The sequence below is a fragment of the Grammomys surdaster genome, unplaced genomic scaffold (genome assembly GCF_004785775.1).
Source record: "Grammomys surdaster isolate TR1022 unplaced genomic scaffold, NIH_TR_1.0 125690, whole genome shotgun sequence".
NCBI classification, from domain to species: domain Eukaryota; kingdom Metazoa; phylum Chordata; class Mammalia; order Rodentia; family Muridae; genus Grammomys; species Grammomys surdaster.
Genome location: NW_021620526.1, coordinates 1,277,681 through 1,297,401, shown reverse-complemented (window position 1 = coordinate 1,297,401; position 19,721 = coordinate 1,277,681). Strand labels below are relative to the sequence as shown.

General features: G+C 44.9%; 1 protein-coding gene across 1 annotated transcript; it reads left to right on the top strand.

Annotated features, from left to right (window-relative positions):
- Positions 1-15,124: 15,124 nt before the first annotated feature.
- Gpr50 (G protein-coupled receptor 50) lies at positions 15,125-19,401 on the top strand. Its single transcript, XM_028787984.1, has 2 exons — positions 15,125-15,335; positions 17,867-19,401. Exons 1-2 carry the CDS (start codon positions 15,125-15,127, stop codon positions 19,399-19,401), a joined length of 1,746 nt encoding a protein of 581 aa, XP_028643817.1.
- The last annotated feature ends 320 nt before the right edge of the window (positions 19,402-19,721 follow it).

Below are 19,721 nucleotides of genomic sequence, written 5' to 3'. Positions count from 1 at the left end.
TGTCTCTCTGTCTCTCTCCCTCTCCCTCCCTCCCTCAATCTCCCTCTCCCTCTCCCTCTCCCTCTCCCTCTCCCTCTCTCTTTCTCTCTCTCTCTCTCTCTCTCTCTCTCCCTCTCCCTCTCCCTCCCTCCCTCAATCTCTCTCTCTCTCTCCCCCCCCTCAGTTATGAACTCTTTTTCATGACCTTCCTCCTCCTCTCCTCCTCTTTCTCCTGTTCCTCACGGTCCCCCTGCTCCCGCTCCTCATTCTCATGAACCTCCTCATGAACCTCTTGCTTCTTTTCTTGCTGTTGCCTCTCCTTCTCCTTCCCTTCTTGTTCCAAGTCTGGTGCTTCAAAACCATCCTGAACAAATCCTATGTGACTCACTGGGATTTTTCAGGACTGTGACTTCACATCTCCTTTTGCTTGCCCTGCTTTTCCTACCATTCTCAATTCTTAAAAATAATTAACAGCATTTGAAAATGAACACAAAGAAATGTAGATGCAACTGTTCACTGCCATCAAATAGAGAAACGGGAAAATAGAAATTGGAGTCCAAAGATATGGGACTCTTAACTGAGATACCCTCACTCCATGGTCCATGCACACACACAGTCAAAACACCCATTCCATTCCTTCCACTTCAGTGCAAGTATATTGCTTCTATATTCTTTAAATCATCTCTGTGTTACTAAGAATTCCTAATAACATATGAATATTATGTAATCAGTTGACATATTTGTTAACATATAGGAACAAGAAAATGTGGGCACAATTTTTCCTCCATATTTTTTTTCTTTTTTTTTTTATTGGATGATTTATTTACATTTCCTATGTTGTCCCCTTACCCCATCCTCCATATTTTTGATCTGTGGTTGTTTGAATATGTGAATACGGAGCTCACAGATAGCCCAACATGAAATATTAGCTTGTGAATAAAAATGATTTGCAGATTCAAACTTGCTCTTGCTCTGTCTCTCTCACACGGCATAAAAGTACATCGGTATTCCACTCATTCTGTATTAAAATAGAGACTAAAAACTCACACAATTATCAGCTTCATTTCACTACTGACATTCATCTATACGTTTCTTAGGGGAAATTTGGGTAGAATCCAGGAAACCTAGGTTGAGTGCTTCCCAAGTACCATTTTTTAATGGCGCCATAATCTCTTTTGATCACGAGAGGGCGCGCCAGCATGGAGAACGGCATGCTTCCTCACTTATGGGTTTAACACTCTAAGTCCTGCTGAGGTTAAAAGATGTGTTTCTGACGCAGCTAGACTGATGCAGCTAGTTCCAGACCCAGACAGCTTGCTCGCCCATCTCATCAATGATAGACATATCACTGTCAAGTCTCTTGTTCCTCTTCTTATCGTCACTCAGCCTAGTCTCCTAGGATGTCTTTTCACACCAGAACTGTCCTGGTTTTTTTTTTTGTTTTGTTTTTTTTTAAGTGTGGAGAACTCCTGGCTTACTCTTTGTGCCAAAACTCCAAAGCCCTTTATTCAGGTTTAGAACAGAGAAATTGATTTTCTATCAATTCCACTGTTCCAAATTAAAGCTTGTCTGTAGAGCCTCCAGAAACTGTAGGAAGTGACCCAGTAGTTCCTTATGGCCTGAGGAATTGAGCCTGTTTATGTGTACAAGGAGGACAAGCAGCTACAGGGATGTCTACATTCTCAGCAGGCAAGAGAGAGCAGGTACATATAGAGAAGCTACCTTTTTTCCCCTCTATGCAAAGAATGGGCCCTAATTGGTCATAAAGGGCCTCCATTAGTGCTTCCAAAGCAATAGGGCAAATTAGAACAAATTACCGTGACAAGTGCGAAGTGACTTCCCAGAACTACAAACTGAGTTTACGGCAGAGCAGATCTTGAATTCCAAAGCTTTGATTTCTGATCTAAACTCCAATAACAGCACAGAGCCCTTGGATACTGGCATCCTTGGGAGGTTAGCAGGAGGTAGGTGTAATTGGTTTTTTTCCATAATGAACAGTAGCTGCCCAGGCAGGCTGGGAGATTTGTACTTTTCTAGACTGCTGTCATCTGTAGCCTTCCCTACTAATTGCTTGCTGTTTGCCAAGCACAATGCCATTCTGCACGCTAGGGGTGCTGTTGTTTAACGAGTTGCCTTGTTTGCTCAGACTAGAGCTGTTCAAACATTTTTATGTCAGCTTGGCTGCTAACCCCTACTGGCATCTGCCAGGGCAGGCTGCCCAGCCCTCAAGGAACCTTCTCAGAATGTGTAAGCAGTGACTCCAGCACTTGGGAGTCTCAGAATCCACACAGACTCAGGAAATCACATGTGCACAGAAAACAGTCTATGCTGTTGACTGGGTCAGGGTGGGGGTGTCAAGGCCAAACTGCCTGTGGAGGTGGATTAAGGCCTTGGTCTTTTTCTCAGGAGTGGTTAACTGAGATAGACTCCATGGTTTTTGTGTGTGCTTTTTTTTTTATTGTTATGGTTTGGCATTTTTTGTTTTGTTTTAGTCTTTTCTTGTATGTGTGTGTGTGTTTCATAGAAAGAATATGAAGTTAGGTGGGTAGGGAGTTGTATAGGATCTGGGATGACTTGGGAGAGGGGAAGAATATAATAAAATAATTGTTTGAAAAATTTAAATAATTTAAAATATAAAAAACACAAAAGACAAAAAAAAATGAAAGAAAGAGCATCTGGTTTACTTGGATGTCTGCCCAACCCCCAGAGATGTGAAGATATAAATTAGGAGCATCAGACATTCGGAGATGCCTGTACCTGGTACGGACGGGAGCAACAAGGTTTCTTCTGAGGAACACGGTGGGATTTTGGATTCCCCACAGGTCTTTTTCCCTTCCTTCCATCTGTCCACTTCTGGGGCACATATCCTAGCTGTCATTGTTCTGTTGTCTACATAGGTGAGTCAGAAAGTTCATAAGCAAGCTCAGCTACCTTCCATAAGAAATCAGTTCCATAGCTTCAAATCAGTTCATTTCCAAGCCAGGGAATTTGGGCTCAGCCACCACAGGATCTGTCAGAGTCCCAGGTCTTTTGCAGAGAGGAGAGCCTGCTGTGGCTCTGGGAGATGGCTGTCACTCACACGGTCCTGGGGGACCTGGTTGTAATATTCTCTCAGTAAATGAAGGAATATTTTCTCATCACTGCACTTTTGCTGTAAGGCTTCACATGATTTTTATGTAAATAACAAAACACCTATTTTCTTCTTTAACCCCTTCATCTCTTTGCATGTGTATAAAATTAAACAAAAACCCTTTCTCTCTCTCTGTTCTCCCCAGGTTACCTTGTATAAATCTTAGAGAGCTGGAAGTTGGAGTGCCTTCTTAAATGTACACTGAATGTTTACTTTCCCCAAATAATCCTGTGACAAAAGGAAATTCAACTAGTGAACAATTTCCATGTGTCTAGGAACTTCAGCCCCAGCTGCTAGGGTTGGGAGACCTTCCCCTCTCCACAATATTTTGTGATGATTTGATTTTTAGACCACGTACACAAGTCTAAATTGTGAGAGGGAGCATACTACAATTCATTCAGAGTCCTGAAGATACATGATTCAGTGCTGGGAGTTGAGTTTTCAAGCTATTTCAAGCACGGTGTCCCACTGTGAGACCCTTGGAGAGGACTGAGATTTTAGGCTATTGTTTGCTAGCCCTCCTGTGTTTTTCTTTCTGTCATGTGTCTGTGTGTGTTGTGTGTGATATTGTTGTGTATGTTGTGTGTGTATGTGGTATGTGGTGTGTGTGTGGTGTGTATGTGTATGGTGTGTGGTGTGGTGTATGTGTGTGTGGTGGTCTGTGTGTCTGTGTTATATGCACTTCTTTGTGCAGGTGAGTGTCTTTGCGTGCATGTACATGGAAGTTGGCAGTGAAGAACACCAAGTATCCTGATCTGTTACTCTGCATTATCACTTTGATCAAACTGTAACTTGTCATATTAGCTAGGCTGGCAGCCAACAAGTACCCAAATGATAATCTTGTCTCTGCCACTCAGAGTGCTGGAGTTAGAGCCATCTAGCTTTTCCATGGGTTCTAAGGGTCTGAAATCAAGTCTTTGCAGTGAAAGTTCTTAGCCATTGAACCATCTCTTCAGCCTCTGCCTCTTTCAGACATAGTAAGGTGTGAAAATGCTTCTCCTTAAACCTTTAGTTCCACACAGGAAAGAGCTCTGAAAAAAAGGCTTTTGATCATACATCATGCTCAGCTAAATGGATATATTGTCCCTAAAGGGCCCTTGCTCTTCTAAGGAAGTTCTTCTCTGTGAAGTGAAACATTACAGGTTGTTAGCTAAAAGCACTGTGATCCTCCTCATGGAAGTTATTTCTATCATTTCTGTTCCCAAAAAGCCCTACTACTAGGAAATTATAAAATTCTAGTACTGCACTGCCAAAAGAGCAATGGAAACACTAACCAGCCACACAGCCTTCAGTGTACAAGGGTGACTGCCTGCAAGACATGCCAGAGTAATGGTGACACAAAGCTTGTGGGAGTAACCGATCAATACCTGATCTGACTTGAGGTCACTATACAAGATGAAAACCATACCTGACACTGCTTGCATGGCCAAAAACCTAAGACCAGGCCAGAGACCTGAGATAAAACTAAATACTACTGGTCTACTAAAAGAACATAGCACTAAAACAACTTGTAATGACATTCTGCTATACTCATAGATCAGTGCCTTGCTCAGTCATCATCATCAGGGAAGCCTCCTTTTGCAGTAGATGGGAATAAACAGAGACCCATAGTCAGTCAGACATTATGCAGAGAGTGAGAGCCCTTGGAACACTCAGTCCTAAATGGGATGTCTCCATCAAATCCCTCCTCCAGAGCTCAGGGAATCTGTGGCAGAGTAGGCGGAAAGAGTGTAAGAGCCAGAGGGAGACACCAAGGAAACAAGACCCTCTAAATCAACATGAGCAAAACTCATATGAACTCACAGAGACAGAGGTGGCATGCACAGGGCCTGCATGGGTCTGCGCCCGCCAGGTCTTCTGTGTTCACATTATGGCTTCCAGTTTAGTACTTTTATATGGATTCCTAAGTGGATGAATGAGATGTTCTCTGATTCTTGATTCTTGTGCTTTATTTTGTGCTCTTTTCCTTTTATTTGTTTTGTCCAAATCTGATGGGTTTGTTTCTATTTTGTCTTTTTATTTTATTACCTGTTTGCTCTCTAATTAGACACAGAAAAGGAATGGATCTAGTCGGAGGGAGTGGTGAGATACTGGGAAGTGCAGATGGAGGAGAAACAATAATCAGGATATATTATAAGAGAAAAAACTGTTTTCAATAAAAGGACCCAAAAAATAAAAATATACAGTTTTTTTTAAAAAAATCAAGATGTAACTTGTTTTTAGGATATTAAGAAAATTCTAAGAATAAAGGATTATTAGAAAATAAAAAATAGAGCTGGAATGATTTTTGAAATCCTAAACTTAAGTTCAAACTGAATGGAACCAGAAATGGAGATAAAGCCCTTGGAGCCTGGGTTTAGTGTTTATTTGCATGTTAGTAAGAGGAGAAAAATTCTGGCAAACGGATGGTAAGAGGGTGGTAAATATGCAGTCAAGAGCATTCATGCAAGCATGCAAGCGAAGAGAAGAGTGTATGCAATGCAGTGGGGGAGAGAAATGGACAAGAGCCACTGAATTCAGCCACATGGAGCTTGGTGATTGACAGAGACAGCTTCAGGAAAGTAGTAGAGGCAAAATATAGATTATGTTATGTTAGGCTGACGAGTGAAGGAGACTACCAGCTAAAGATGCCAAATCGAGAATTCTTGTTTATCATAAAGTCACAGTGGGATTTAAAAAAGAGTTAGAAATAGGGAAAATGAGTCTAAAATGAACACTAACAAAGAACACAGGAAACAGTCTCATAGCAGAGCCATGATCCAGAGAAGCAAAGAGATGAGACACTATAAATGGGAGGAAGGGACTCTTAAAATCAGGCACCCTCATCTCAGAAAATAAAATGGAACAAGTCTTCCCAATTTCAAAAGTTAGGCAGCCTAGCTTAATTGAACTAGTTCATTCCCTGAAAACAACCAGAGAAGATAATTTTTAAAAATCTTAAAAGCATGAGCATTTTGACATCAGAGAAGGAAATGAAACAGTAATTTCAAACTATTAATGATGGGCCAGAGAGATGCTTCAGCAGTTAAAAGCATTGCTCTTCCACAGGACCTGGGTTTGATTTCTAGCACCCACATGGTAGCTCACAGTGTTCACAACTCTATTCCAGGAACTCTGATGCCATCTTTTGGCCTCTGAGGATTGTAAACATGTGGTGCACAGACATAGACACAGACAAAAACACCAATCAACATAAAAATTTAAAAACTATTAATTAAATACCTACCTCCCTTGTTCTGAGGATATTTGCTGCTTCAGTCAACCTTGAATTGAGCATTTGACAGCTTCCAAGCCAGGGAAGACATATCACACACCAAAATGGATGTCTTTGAGGAGTCTAATAGGAGACCTTAAAGGGTGTCCTATTAACCTCCAGTTAAGAGTAAAACAGATGGGGCCGTCTGCAGACCATTCCACCTGGGTATCCATCCCATGTGCAGTCACCAAAGGTAGACGCTGATGAGGAAGTCAGGAAGTGCATGCTGACAGGAGCCTGACATAGCTGTCTCCTCAGAGGTCTGCCAGAGTCTGACATATTCAGAGGTGGATGCTCACAGCTAGCCATTGAACTGATAATGGGGTTCTCAATGGAGGAGTTAGAGAGAAGACTGAAGGAGCTGAAAGGGTTTGTGGCCCCATGGGGAGAGCTCCCAGGGTCTAAACCACCAGCCTGGGAGCACATAGGGAGGGACCCATGGCTTCAGCTGTATATGTAGGGGAAGATGGCCTTGTCCAGCATAGGTGGGAGAGGAGATCCTTGGTCCCATGAAGACTGGATGCCCAGTGTAGGGGAATTCGAGGGTGGGGAGGTGGGAATGGGAGGTGGGTGGGGGCACATCCGCATAGAAGCAGGAGGAAGGACAATGGGATGGGGGTTCCTGGATAGGGGGGGAATGGGGTAAGGGTATAACATCTGATATGTAAATAAAATGTTCAATAAAAAAAGAAAAACAAAACAAAAGAGTAAAACAGATATAACCATGTCCTTTCCCCTGGTGACTACAGGGAAGATGATTGAGTCTACAGTTTAAAAACTCTCAACAAGGAAAAGCCCAGGTGGCTCCAAACACTAATTGTAGCAAGCACCTAAAGAAGAGTTTAGCTGGGGAGTGGTGGCGCACACCTTTAATCCCAGCACTTGGGAGGCAGAGGCAGGCGGATTTCTGAGTTCGAGAGTTCGAGGCTAGCCTGGTCTACAGAGTCAGTTCCAGGACAGCCAGGGCTACACAGAGAAACCCTGTCTCGAAAAACTAATCAATCAATCAATAAGAGTTTATATCAATACCTCTCAAACTTTTAGAAACTTTTGAGGAGAATGGAATACTTTTAAACTGATCCTATATTACTATCCTGATATCTAAATCAGACAAAGACAATATAAGAAAACTCCAGACCAGTATTGATGATAGACACTGAAGCAGAAATGATAAATAAAATATAGTTTATCAACAAAATTCAACAATATATTAAAATGATTGCACAACATGATGGAGCAGGCATTCTTTTTAGAATGCAAGATGGGTCAACATATGGAAATAAAGCAATTGGCTACATCCTAGTTACATAGTGACAAGCTAGACATGGTGGTGTATGGCTGTAACCCCAGGGATTGCTTAGTGGAGACAAGAAGATCAGAAGTTTAAGGTAATTTTCAGCTACATAGAATACTCAAAACCAGCCTGAGTTGTATGAGACCCTGTCCAAACAAATCAACAAATATAGTACAAAAAGAAGACAAAACATATAATTTATTCCAATGTTTATATCAAATTTCAATTGAAATAAAAAGGTAATTTTACAAAATTGAAGACAATGCCATAATGAAAACATGCAAAACATATCACTGGAAGCCTACTATGACAAAATAAAGCCCAAACCAACTGTAAAAGTCTGCAAGGTTTTCTTTAAATGTCAACAATTGAACAAGTGTTCCTCCTAGAAATTCAAACTGGAGCAATTATAAAGAAAGAAATAGAAGGCATGCAAACTGGAAAGAAAGAAGTAAAATAATGCCTGTTTACAGGGAAATGTCACGAATAGCAAACCCTTAAGAATTCCCCAGTAAAAGTGTTAGAACTAATACATAAATTCATCAAGGTAGCAGGTTACATGATTACCATATGCAATCCAGTTGGATTTTATACATTAATTCATCAACACATAAATTATGAGTATTAAAGAGATAAGTTAGCCTGCAGGTATTCACAATAGCATTAAAATATTGATGCACCTTGAAGCGAAACCAAAATGTTTGTAAATCTTCATTTTGTAAAACACTAAAATAAATAAATGGAAAGATACAGTTGAGGGTTGATAAGGACAATGCTGGGCTGGGGGATGTAACTTAGGAGTTCAATATTCCTTGCTCCATAGATTCTCTGGTAGAAAAACCCTTTAATTAGCCAATGCCAGCTCCTCATATGGGACTCCTTTAGGTCAGCCACAGGTAGCTGTCATCTTCAGAGTTGTGTAATATAGTACAAGTTGCCTAGTTAAATGTCAACTTCTGGGAACTAGATATGTTGGGACAAGTATGTCTAACTACAGTAGAAGATGCTCTTACATTAAGATTTCACATGGCTTGGGATGCAAATGGGCCATTGTATTTTTTACAAATCAGGCAGGCTTAATCAGGATGGGCTTTCCAGCAGCACAGTGACCCTGGACAAGCCTCTAGCCTCTGAGCTCTGGAAGGGCCAGGGCCCCTGCCAACTAATGTGCTGAGACTTCATGACCACAGCTGAGATAGAATGGAGTTTGGTATGAGAACCAACTGTACATACTTTAAGGAATTGGGAAACATGTATGAAATCTCAGCAGGTCTGAACCTCTGAGCAATTGAGAACAAAGGTACTGAGGCACCTGGATCCCTTTACATGGCCAGTGTCTAGCTGTGCTGGAGAAAAGGACAGGGTTGTCCTAGTATGTACGTCTGAGCTACTTGCAGCAGACTCACCCTTACGGAAATGTGAAGGGTCCGTGGCCTCACAGGACATTGACCTACTGAGTCAGAGGCCCTAAGGGCAGACCTGGTGGCTCCAACATGTACTGGCTCTGGACTAGAGTGAGTCCTGGTGGCTAACCACGTCCTGTGTGTTTCAGTAAGGTAAGTTGAAGAGACCTCCACAGTAAATACTTGACAGCTTGATCCATCAGGTTGTAAGGGTGATTAATAAAAAGGAGGGTCTTTAAATGCTTGGCTAGAATGAGAAACCAGGAAAATGGATACTGTTCATTAAGCTTTAATTAGTAGGTAAATTGTGCAGGGGGAAGAGAGTCCAAGTGTTACTACAAGTAATTAATGTACTGCTGTTCTCTCTTGCCTGCCTCTGATTGGAACCACCTAAGCTGCAGTCTTTACCAAGCGCAAAAATTTCAGAAATGCTGGCTGCTAATTACTTTGTTGAGTCCCCAACTGCACTAAAAGAAATGAATGTATTCTGTTCTCTCTGATGACTCAAGCAGAGGGAGAAGATAGAGTAGTTCTAACCGTTATGAATTAAGGCTTGAGGATTCAGAGAGGACAATCATTCTTTCTGTTCACTTAACAATTGTGAATACTGTCTCCAAGTTTGGAATGTAAATGTGACCAGACATTGTCTGATTACAAAATGGCCCTCCCAGCACCTGTCCCAAAGTGCTTTTGAGGTAGCTGATGTCCCAACCTTGATGAATCTGAGCTCTGGGGACTTGATTCTTGCTTAAATCACTGCTCAGCTCTTTTGAGGCTCCAGCCTTAGCCATATAGTGGTAGCCACACATCTCCCCTGAAACAGCTTCCTTGGGTTGGGTCAGTCACCAGACCCTGCTCCATGGGGTCCCCCCTTCTCCTGTCTGAGCTTATTGGCCAGCCGTGTACTATGGGTCTGGAAAAAAATTTATATATATATATATATATATATATATATATATATATATATATATACACATACATACATGCAATGCATCTCAGATGGTGAGAAGGACATTGAGACCCAAATCCCTGTGTAGAGCCATGTCCATCTGAAGCATTCACAGTAGCTGGGATGATGTCACACCTGATCAAAATTGCACACTAAAGACAAGAGATCTTGGAGCCTGAGCTAGCAGAGCACAGAGTCTCTCATCTCCCCGAGAGAGCCCATTCTCCATAGAAGTGCAATAAGATTAAAGTTTAATAAAATATTAGAAGCTTTCATCACTATTCTTGTAGCAACTGGTGCTTGTTGTATTCTTACTCAGTTCTAAATAGTGTCCTAAGTGCTTGCATATGTTATTTCACTCTGAACTCATGAGACATTATGGGTATCTGCATTCTGCTGTGAGTTATAGATAAACTAACTCGGCTGAGATCACTGGAACAGCTCACTTCCAATTATTTTTTTTCAGTTCTGAACATGTGTTAGCCAAGCACTCAACCACTCAGCACAGCCCAAACCTCCCATTTGCTTTTCCTTTTAAGAATCAAGTGAAATAGAGCCACCATCCATTAAATAAATATCCCCTTGGTGCTAAGATGGGGTGCACCCAGGTCCCCCATGAGTTTCTACGTGCATTTCTGTAAGAAGGTAGACATCTCAAAGGTGCACAAATAAATAAAGAATGCCTGGTTTGTGTTCAGGCTGAAAGACATTTGAACCATTATTGGAATTTCATGAACTTCTCATTTGTCAGTTTTGCATATTAGATTCAATGGTGTTACAAGCCTTTCCAAATGATTTGGAGATTTCAGAGTACCTTATCCAGAAGAGGTTAGAGTGTTCAAGGCAGCCCTTTACAAACATGGGGGACCCTGCCTATTTATCTTAGCCTAGAGCTTCTTGGGGCCAAAGCAGTGGTTCTCAATCTTCTTAATGCTGTGGCCCTTTAATACAGTTCGTCATGTTGTGGTGACCCCAACCATAAAACTATTTTCATTACTACTTCATAACTGTGTTTTTACTATTGTTAGGAATTTTAATGTAAATATCTAACATGCAAGATATCTGATATCAAATCCCCAATGGGGTTTTGACTAACAGGTTGAGAACTACTGGGTTAAAGAGAATTCAGAGTGTTTCTAGAAGCACTTAGCATGGTACTAGAAAAGTGGAAAGAAGTCAAATGTCCAACAGAGGATGAAGAAGAAATAGTCTATCTACACAATGGAGTATCATTCACCCACAAAATAGAGTGGAGTCCTGTTTTGTGATTCTCCATCGATAGAACACAAAGCATTGTGTTGGGGAAAGAAGACAGACAGAAATGACAAATATTGTGTGATTCTGTGTCTGAAATGCTTAGATGGACAAATCCATAAAGGCAGGATCACTGGTGATTTGTAGGAGGTTGGGAAACAGATGAAGAGTGAGGAGTGAAATCAGACAGTGATGATGCTTATACCACATTGACAATACATGAAAGAGAAAGAGAGATGGAGTACATTGAAAATTTAGGTGTGAGCATAGCTTGTAATCCTGGTACTCAAGGGTCTCAGGCAAGAGGACACAGTGTTTGAGGCCAGGACCCTGCCTCCCCCAAAAGAATGTGGATATGAGTGTTATGGTATGTGAATTATAGCTCAGTAAATACAAGTAAAAAAAAAGCAAAAGAACAAAAATGAAAATGCAACATTTTTCTTATTGACTCCATTTCCCTTGGGAGTAAGGCTCTGGGCTGAGCAGGGACTGAGCCTAGATCTTAGCCTAGGCTTCTCTACTAGGGTTGGCACAGCTGTGGGCAAGTGCTTTCATCACTCTAGATACTGTTTTCACTGTCTGTTTTTGTTGGGGGAAAATATGTACCCAGAAAGCATTATAAATTATAAAATGCTTATTTAAAACTGCATTTATGCCAGGCAGTGGTGGTGCACACCTTTAATCCTAGCACTTGGGAGGCAGAGGCAGGCGGATTTCTGAGTTTGAGGCCAGCCTGGTCTACAGAGTGAGTTCCAGGACATCTAGAGCTACACAGAGAAACCCTGCCTCAAAACAAAACAAAACAAAACAAAACAAAACAAAACAAAACAAAACAAAACAAAACAACCCTGCATTTATGACCTGGGAATCTAGCTCAGCAGGGAGCTTGTCCAGCATGCTGAAAGTTCTAAGTTCAATTAGTACTAAAACATGCAAGCAAACAAGTTAACTAACCATAGGCAAGGCATTATAACAGTGCTTCACTCGAACAGAGACCCTGGAGGCTTGCTGAAATGCCATCTTCCACCAGTCAACCCAGACCTCAAGAAAGGTCACTTTTTCCTGAACAGAAAGTACCCATTGACTCTTACATTTCCCGGAGAAGGCCCCATGTGCCCCCCTTTGGGATTCTTTGTGTTAATAGTGTTTCAAGTCTCCTGTGTTTCTGTCTACCCCCAGTTATAAAGACTTCTAAGCAGATTTTACCCACTTTTTAAAATGCCGTTAGATTCTAAAATCATACACTCTGCACTGTACTCCACAAAGGAGTTACAGATTAAATGTTCTGAAGCCATCAAATGTATTGTACGTGAGATTTGTTCTACTTACCCCTGCAAACAGGCTCCCAGCTCTCTCCCTCCTGTGTTCATATGACAGCTTTACTATCCATGTCCTTTTCTTACTACTGACATGATCTGTCTATATTAAGCAGTTCATAAAGATAACAATTCAAGTAGAAACAATTCTTTCTCCAGCGATTATTAAAATAGTTGTTTGTTGGTGTTGAAAATCAAAGCACCAGGAAATCATGGTCAAATAGTGTTCAAACAGTGGGTAGGGGCCAGAGCCTCGGCTTGCTCTCTTGCTCACTCCTCAGTCCCTAAGAATTCCAGCCAGCTTTCAAGGATAGTTTCCAGCGCCAGGGACTCAGGAACTACCAGTTTCAGTGCTACTTCAGCTCCATAATCCGCAGACTGGAGCATAATTGCCTGATAGCCTGCAACAACTTTCTGCAGCCCCTATAAAGCTGCTTTCCATTTTTCTTCCATTCTATTCTGTTTAATGAATTCAAAACCACTCATGATCCTGCAAATGAAAGGTTCTGAATTCTCGCAAAATCATATATCGAGCCTAACATCGACCCTACATATTCTACTAAGTGGACAGGCTTTGAGTTGTTAGCCTCTTGCCCAGGAGCACAGTAGGGCACCGAGCACAGCAGTTCCTTTATGGAAAAGACTGGCTAAGTCTGGCAGTGCGAGAGTGCCCTGGCCAGGCTGCAGCGGGAAGCAGACAATGAAAGGCGCATAAAAGCTCCTGGAGGGAGGTGATGATTCCGCCTGAGCCCGGTTCTCAGTATTCTCAGTAGTGAGCCAGGATGGGGACGGGGGCTTTTCTTCTGGCTAGAAGACATATTTTTTCTCTTCTGAGCATTTGAGCTAGACAAAGAGTAAGATTTTAATTACTTGCATTGCTTGTTTCTCTATTGAATGTGTTGAAATCTGGTGTGAAATTTGCCCCAGCTGGTCTCTGTGACCACCCCTGAACCTGGGGTAAGGGGTTGCGATGTCCAGATGGACGCATTCCAGGCCATCAGCCTTGTGGAGGTCAGAAAGCTGGTCTGCACAGCGAGTTCCAGGTGTTGCCTCAGTTTTTCCCCAAGACTCCCTAACATGATCAATAACTTTTAGTAGTCAGCTAAAGTTCATTCCTTGACCAGGTTATTGGAGCTCTCCAGTGTCCGAAAGGCGCTGTGTCTGAACCTCAACATTCTGGTCCCCTTTGGTGGCTCATTGCAAGGACTCACGGCAAGCCAAAGGTGCCTGGACTAACTGAGAAGGAGACCCGCGGTGTGAAAGTGCAGCCTGAAAAGGGAGGGAGTGGAAAGAGAGTCCCCTGCTAGGAATGGAAAAGACAGAGGGTCCAGCAAACAGTCTACCTTAGGCTGGGGGCTGCGGGTGAAGCTGCAGCTTCTTCACCTTGGGCCGAGTTCCCCTGAAACAGGTTTGTGGCTACAGTGCTACTGGTCCGTTGCTTGTCCAACTGCCAGATACCACCCGATAGGAAGCAAGGAGCGTTGACAAGGAAGGGTAGAGAAGAGAAGCCTGCCGGTTCTCCCTAGGCTGCTTCAAAGAGCAGACGCCCAAGAAAGAGGCTTCCTTGCCCGGTTTACGTTTACCCAAAGCAGGGTGTAGGTAACAGAAAAGGTAAGAGGTCCTGCTCCTGACCAACCTTCCTAAAGCTTGGGTCTCAGCGGGCACTTTTCGCTCTCCCTTGTTCCTGGGGTGCAGACCTGGTCCTAGCTTCTAGAGTATAAAGCACAGAGTACATTTCCCCACAGAGAGTTGCAAGTCCTGGGAGGACCAGGAGTCTATATGCTGCTGGAGCCAAGGGAACAGACCTGCTCCTGGTATGACTGGACCCAGAGTAGGATGAATCCCTTAGAGTGTAGGGACCCCCAATTTGCTGTGAGAGCTGAGAATAGTTGTCCTGCGTTCCTCACCAGGTATAGAAAGCTATGGAGAGGCTCGAGCGTTGGGGAGTGGAATAAACCTACAAAGGAGTCTGTAGAGACAAGGGTATGGGGGGCTTAAAGGATTACTGGCAGCCCCCTACACCTTAGGGGTGGGGGAAATACAGACTTGGGGCTGGCCGATAGAGCTCCAAAAAGCATCTCCTGAGCTCACTCTGCAAGCTACATCTCTTTGACAGGTATTTGTGTTGGAGGGAGAATGAGAACTTGCTAGAAATGGATGCTTAGCAACTCAGGGCTAGTCAGGAAGCAAAGGTTCCTGAGGGATTCAGAGGGGGCTGGCTAGAGAGGAAGGGAAGCACAAACAAGGTAGTCGGAAGCAAGCTGACACCACGCTGCGGATTTGTCCAAGGCAAGGTGGTGACTAAGGCGGGAGGGAGAGTGGGGGTGGCCAAAGAGCTCTGATTGGTCAGGGGGAGTGGCTAGGGGTGGGGCTAGCCAACCCTCGAGGCTTTAAAAGCTCACCGGAGAGGGGCGGGGAGCTGTCATTTGCTCTCTGAGCCTCAGAGAGTGCGCCACGCTTTCCTGGAGCTCCCTGAGCTCCTGGTGACAGAGCAGGTATTAGCTGTTTGGACTCACGGAAGATCCCGAGCTTGCCTGGGAGGGATGGCCACGGTCCCCAAGAGCAACATGGGACCTACAAAGGCGGTTCCCACCCCATTCGGCTGTATTGGCTGTAAGCTGCCAGAGCCTGACTACCCACCAGCGCTAATCATCTTCATGTTCTGCGCAATGGTCATCACTGTCGTCGCAGACCTGATCGGAAACTCCATGGTCATTTTGGCTGTGACCAAGAACAAGAAGCTCCGAAATTCTGGTAAGCTGCCCTTATTTTCCCTACCTAGTGAACAGCAAGTTTGCAATCTCCTCTCCCAAATTCCTTCCAAGCCCCGGGGTCGGTGAGGGTGATGTTATGCCGAGTTCCCCTAAACTTTGAGATTCGCAGTGTTGGGGATGTTCAGGAAATTAGCGTGGGGCAGCCTAATGCAAAGCCCAGATTCATAGGGTGCGCAGCAGCCCTTTGACTCCAGTCCCTTCGGAGACCGGACACGGAGGGAGTCGCCACAGGAGGGGAGAGTTTGGCTGCCGCCCTGGGACAGTCGGCCGAACTGGACACCGGAGGGCCGCTCCGCAGCAGAGGCACTGAGGGTCGGCCGGACAGTATCCAAGAGAGCAGCGCGGTTCCGACCCGCTTTGGGAAGTTAAGTTCGCTGGCGGCCGCGGCGGAGCTCCCAGGAGCGCAACGCTGCGGCCACTTCCAAGTGCCGCGGGTTGCCGCTCGCCGCCGCCCCAGGGCTTCCGGATCGCTCCCTGGAAGCGGAGTGCAGACTCCACGCCCGAGTGTCTGGCAGAGGTCTGAGCCCACCAAAGCCGAACTCCGTCTGCCCGTCCGAGGGCGAGCGGCTGAAACCAGCGAGCGGCGGGCTAGACGCTGCGTGCAGTGGCGGCGGCAGCGGCGGCGGTGGTAGAGGACGTCCGGAGGTCTGTATTGGGGTGTCCGGAGGACGGGCGCAGGAGCTGAGCGCAGCGGCGGGAGGGTGGAAGAAGTAAAACCAGGTAGGAATGGTGCAGGGGACAGCAAGAGAGCTCCAGGGGAGCTCAGGGGTTCCAATTGCAAAGCGCCAGGACTTGGAAACCACAAGCCCCACTCCCCTAGTCTCCAGCCCGGGCTGATCAGAGGCGGATAGCACGGGAAGGAGCTAGGCACAGAGACTTGTGCGGGGTCGAGGAGGGAGAAGGGGTGTGTATAAAGGGGTTTCAGGGTGAGTGGGAGAAGGCTGTGGACAAGGAGAGGAAGAGTGAAGTAGCCCCCAACTCCGCTCTCTGCCCAGGAGAGGGTAGGATGATGGAGCCTTGGGTCTTCTTTTCCAAGATTTCAGTGGCTTGGGAGAGTGCACAGATCTCTGAGGGTTGAAAATAACGTTGCCCTAGGCTGGGGAAAGAGCTGCTGTGCAAATCCTAGTGAATTGCTTAGTGGGGACAAATTAAAAACTCAGCAACAGACTCAGAGTCCTTAAATTTTTTCTTTCACACTATGGTGAGTGCTACTTATGTCTTCCTTGTAACCCAGAGACCTTGCGGCCAAGCCTTGGACCTTACCTTTCACTCTTGATAAGGTACCCAAGGGCAGATCCACCGAGCACGGACAATTACCTGGGGAGCTCAGTCTTTTTCTCTTTCCCCTTTTCTCTTCTTTCTTTTCTCTTTTCCTTTGAAGTGCAAATAAAAAGTTTTTGTGGTTGTTGTGAGTTTATTTTTAAAATATTTGACCTTTCTTTCCTATTTTTCTTTAGGAAGTTCATTTCTTTGAGGGAAACTCCTAAAAGAACCCCCTTTTTTTGCAAAAAGCACGGAGGGCAAGTCTTGGTGCCCCGGTTAGAAAGCCCTCATTTTCTCTCAGCCCAGGACAAAGTGCAGTATTTTGCCAAACCAAAGCTAATTAGCAATGAGGTGTTTCCAAATAAAGAGGGCCCTGCGCCTCCACTTGGCCTCTTTCATCTAGGTTTTGTAAAAGGTTTTCTAAAATGTTGCTACTGGCCTTTGAACGGGGCAGGGCAGGAGGCAGGTTTCCTCTTCAGCCTGGCAGGCACCTGTGCTGAAGAGAGGATTCTGTACAGGGTGCTTTGTGGGAAGCCAGAGGTGAATCCTGCACTTACAGAGATTTCTCCTTTCCCCTGGTCTCTTCTTTTGACCTCCGTCTTGATATAACAGGGTTTCTGCCCTGTTTACTCTGAAGGTAGCTGGGGAGTGGTAAGTATTTCACCTGGCTGTCAGATATTACTGTTTAATTTCTTTGAACAAGTCCCGAAGACCTTCTCAGGATGGTCTCTTTTGGTAAGTCTTCCTTCTTAAGGAAGAGGGTTAGTACTTATCATCATCATTATCGATGTTAATCGTGGGTTGATTCTGTTTCTGGATAGCTCCATCTAGCTCCCTTTCCCACTCTCCCTTCCCCACCTCTTACAGTGTGGAAAATGTGGCGCAGTTTTATTTCTCTAAAATGGTGTCAGACAGCCAGACTCTGCCCCTCCCACTCAGATGTTTCTGTGCTCCATGCCACTCTGTCTTATATTCTCACTTCTTTCTCACAGTAAGGATGACACTGAAAACAAACAAAAAACCAGTGGCAAGCACAGGTGTCCTAAACTTGTTTGTATCAGAGTCACCTGGGACTTGTTTGTAAATAAGAAAGAAGAGGAAAGAAAGAAAACTGTCATTCTTCGAAAGAATTCTAAATTGTTGCTCACCCAGTTGGCTGTTTCCTCCAATTTTTGAAAGGCGGCTTTTCAAATATTAACCACTGATTTCTGTTTCTTTCCCTCTTTTCCTTCCCTTTATGTTTTTCAGGTAACATCTTTGTGGTCAGCCTCTCTGTGGCAGACATGCTGGTGGCCATCTACCCCTACCCTTTGATGCTGTATGCCATGTCAGTTGGGGGCTGGGATCTGAGTCAGCTCCAGTGCCAGATGGTTGGGTTGGTCACAGGACTGAGTGTAGTCGGTTCCATCTTCAACATTACTGCCATTGCCATCAACCGTTACTGCTACATCTGCCACAGCCTCCAATACAAGCGGATCTTCAGCCTGCGCAATACTTGCATCTATCTGGTCATTACCTGGGTCATGACTGTCCTGGCTGTCCTGCCTAACATGTACATTGGCACCATTGAGTATGACCCTCGCACCTACACCTGCATCTTCAACTATGTGAACAACCCTGCCTTTACTGTGACCATTGTTTGCATACACTTCGTCTTCCCTCTCATCATAGTCGGTTATTGCTACACGAAAATCTGGATCAAAGTGCTGGCAGCCCGTGACCCAGCTGGACAGAATCCTGACAACCAGTTTGCTGAGGTTCGAAATTTTCTAACCATGTTTGTGATCTTCCTCCTTTTTGCAGTGTGCTGGTGCCCTGTCAATGTGCTCACTGTGTTGGTGGCTGTCATTCCAAAGGAAATGGCAGGCAAGATCCCCAACTGGCTTTATCTTGCAGCCTACTGCATAGCCTACTTCAACAGCTGCCTCAACGCCATCATCTACGGTATCCTCAATGAGAGTTTCCGGAGAGAATACTGGACCATCTTCCATGCTATGAGGCACCCTATCCTGTTCATCTCTCACCTCATCAGTGATATTCGGGAGACTTGGGAGACCCGAGCTCTTACCGGTGCCCGTGTCCATACCCGTGATGAAGTCCGAGAACAAGAGCGTGCTCGTGCCTGTCTTGCTGTGGAGGGAACCCCGAGGAGGAACATCCGGAATGTTTTACTGCCTGGTGATGCAGCAGCATCCCACTCTGATCATACCTCTGTCCGTCCCAAGCCCCAAACCAGGTCTACTTCTGTCTACCGCAAACCTGCTTCTATCCACCACAAATCTATTTCTGGGCACCCCAAGTCTGCCTCTGTCTACCCTAAGACAGCATCCTCTGTCCATTTCAAACCCTCCTCTGTCTATTTCAAGGGAGACACTGTCCATTTCAGGGCTGCTTCCAAACTTGTCACTAGTCACCGTATCTCTGCTGGCCCTTCCACCAGTCACCCTACATCCATGGCTGGCTACATTAAATCTAGTACCAGCCACCCTGTGACTACCACTGTTGACTATCTTGAACCTGCCACCACCAGCCACTCTGTGCTCACTGCTGTCGACCTCCCTGAGGTCTCAGCTTCCCATTGTCTTGAGATGACCACCACTGGCCACCTCAAACCTGACATCCCTGCCTCCATCCTTCCCACTGTATCCCTTGAGCTTGCTGCCACCTCTGCCACCCCTCCTGACACCACTGTGATCCCCATTGCCAGTGGCGATTACCGCAAGGTTGTGCTTATTGATGATGATTCTGATGATTCTGATTGTTCTGATGAGATGGCTGTGTGAGAAGTGTTCATTTCAGTTTTCCCTGCATATGCAGTCCAGAATGAGATACCTCCATTACACTGACTGACACACATAGACACGGACCCCGAGACACAGTGGAAGTTTCATCTACCTTTCAGACATACTCCTCTTTGGCATCCTGTACTCTTGAAAGTGTGTGTATATTCTTGCTATCTTAGAGATCAATTTTCCAAGTGTGATGTCTGTGGTTCTGAGGTCCTAAGCCTTGCTGTCCCCCTTTCCTGATTTTTCTCTGCCTCCTGCTTTCTTCTCCCATTCCCAGGGGTGGGGGAGGAGTGCATGCGCACTGGTCAAGGCTG

Bases quoted from the DNA above. Each gene is read 5' to 3' on its own strand.
- Gpr50 (XM_028787984.1), top strand. From the start codon at position 15,125: ATGGCCACGGTCCCCAAGAGCAACATGGGACCTACAAAGGCGGTTCCC. The intron at 15,336-17,866 runs GTAAGCTGCCCT...TATGTTTTTCAG, and splicing joins CAAGAAGCTCCGAAATTCTG to GTAACATCTTTGTGGTCAGC.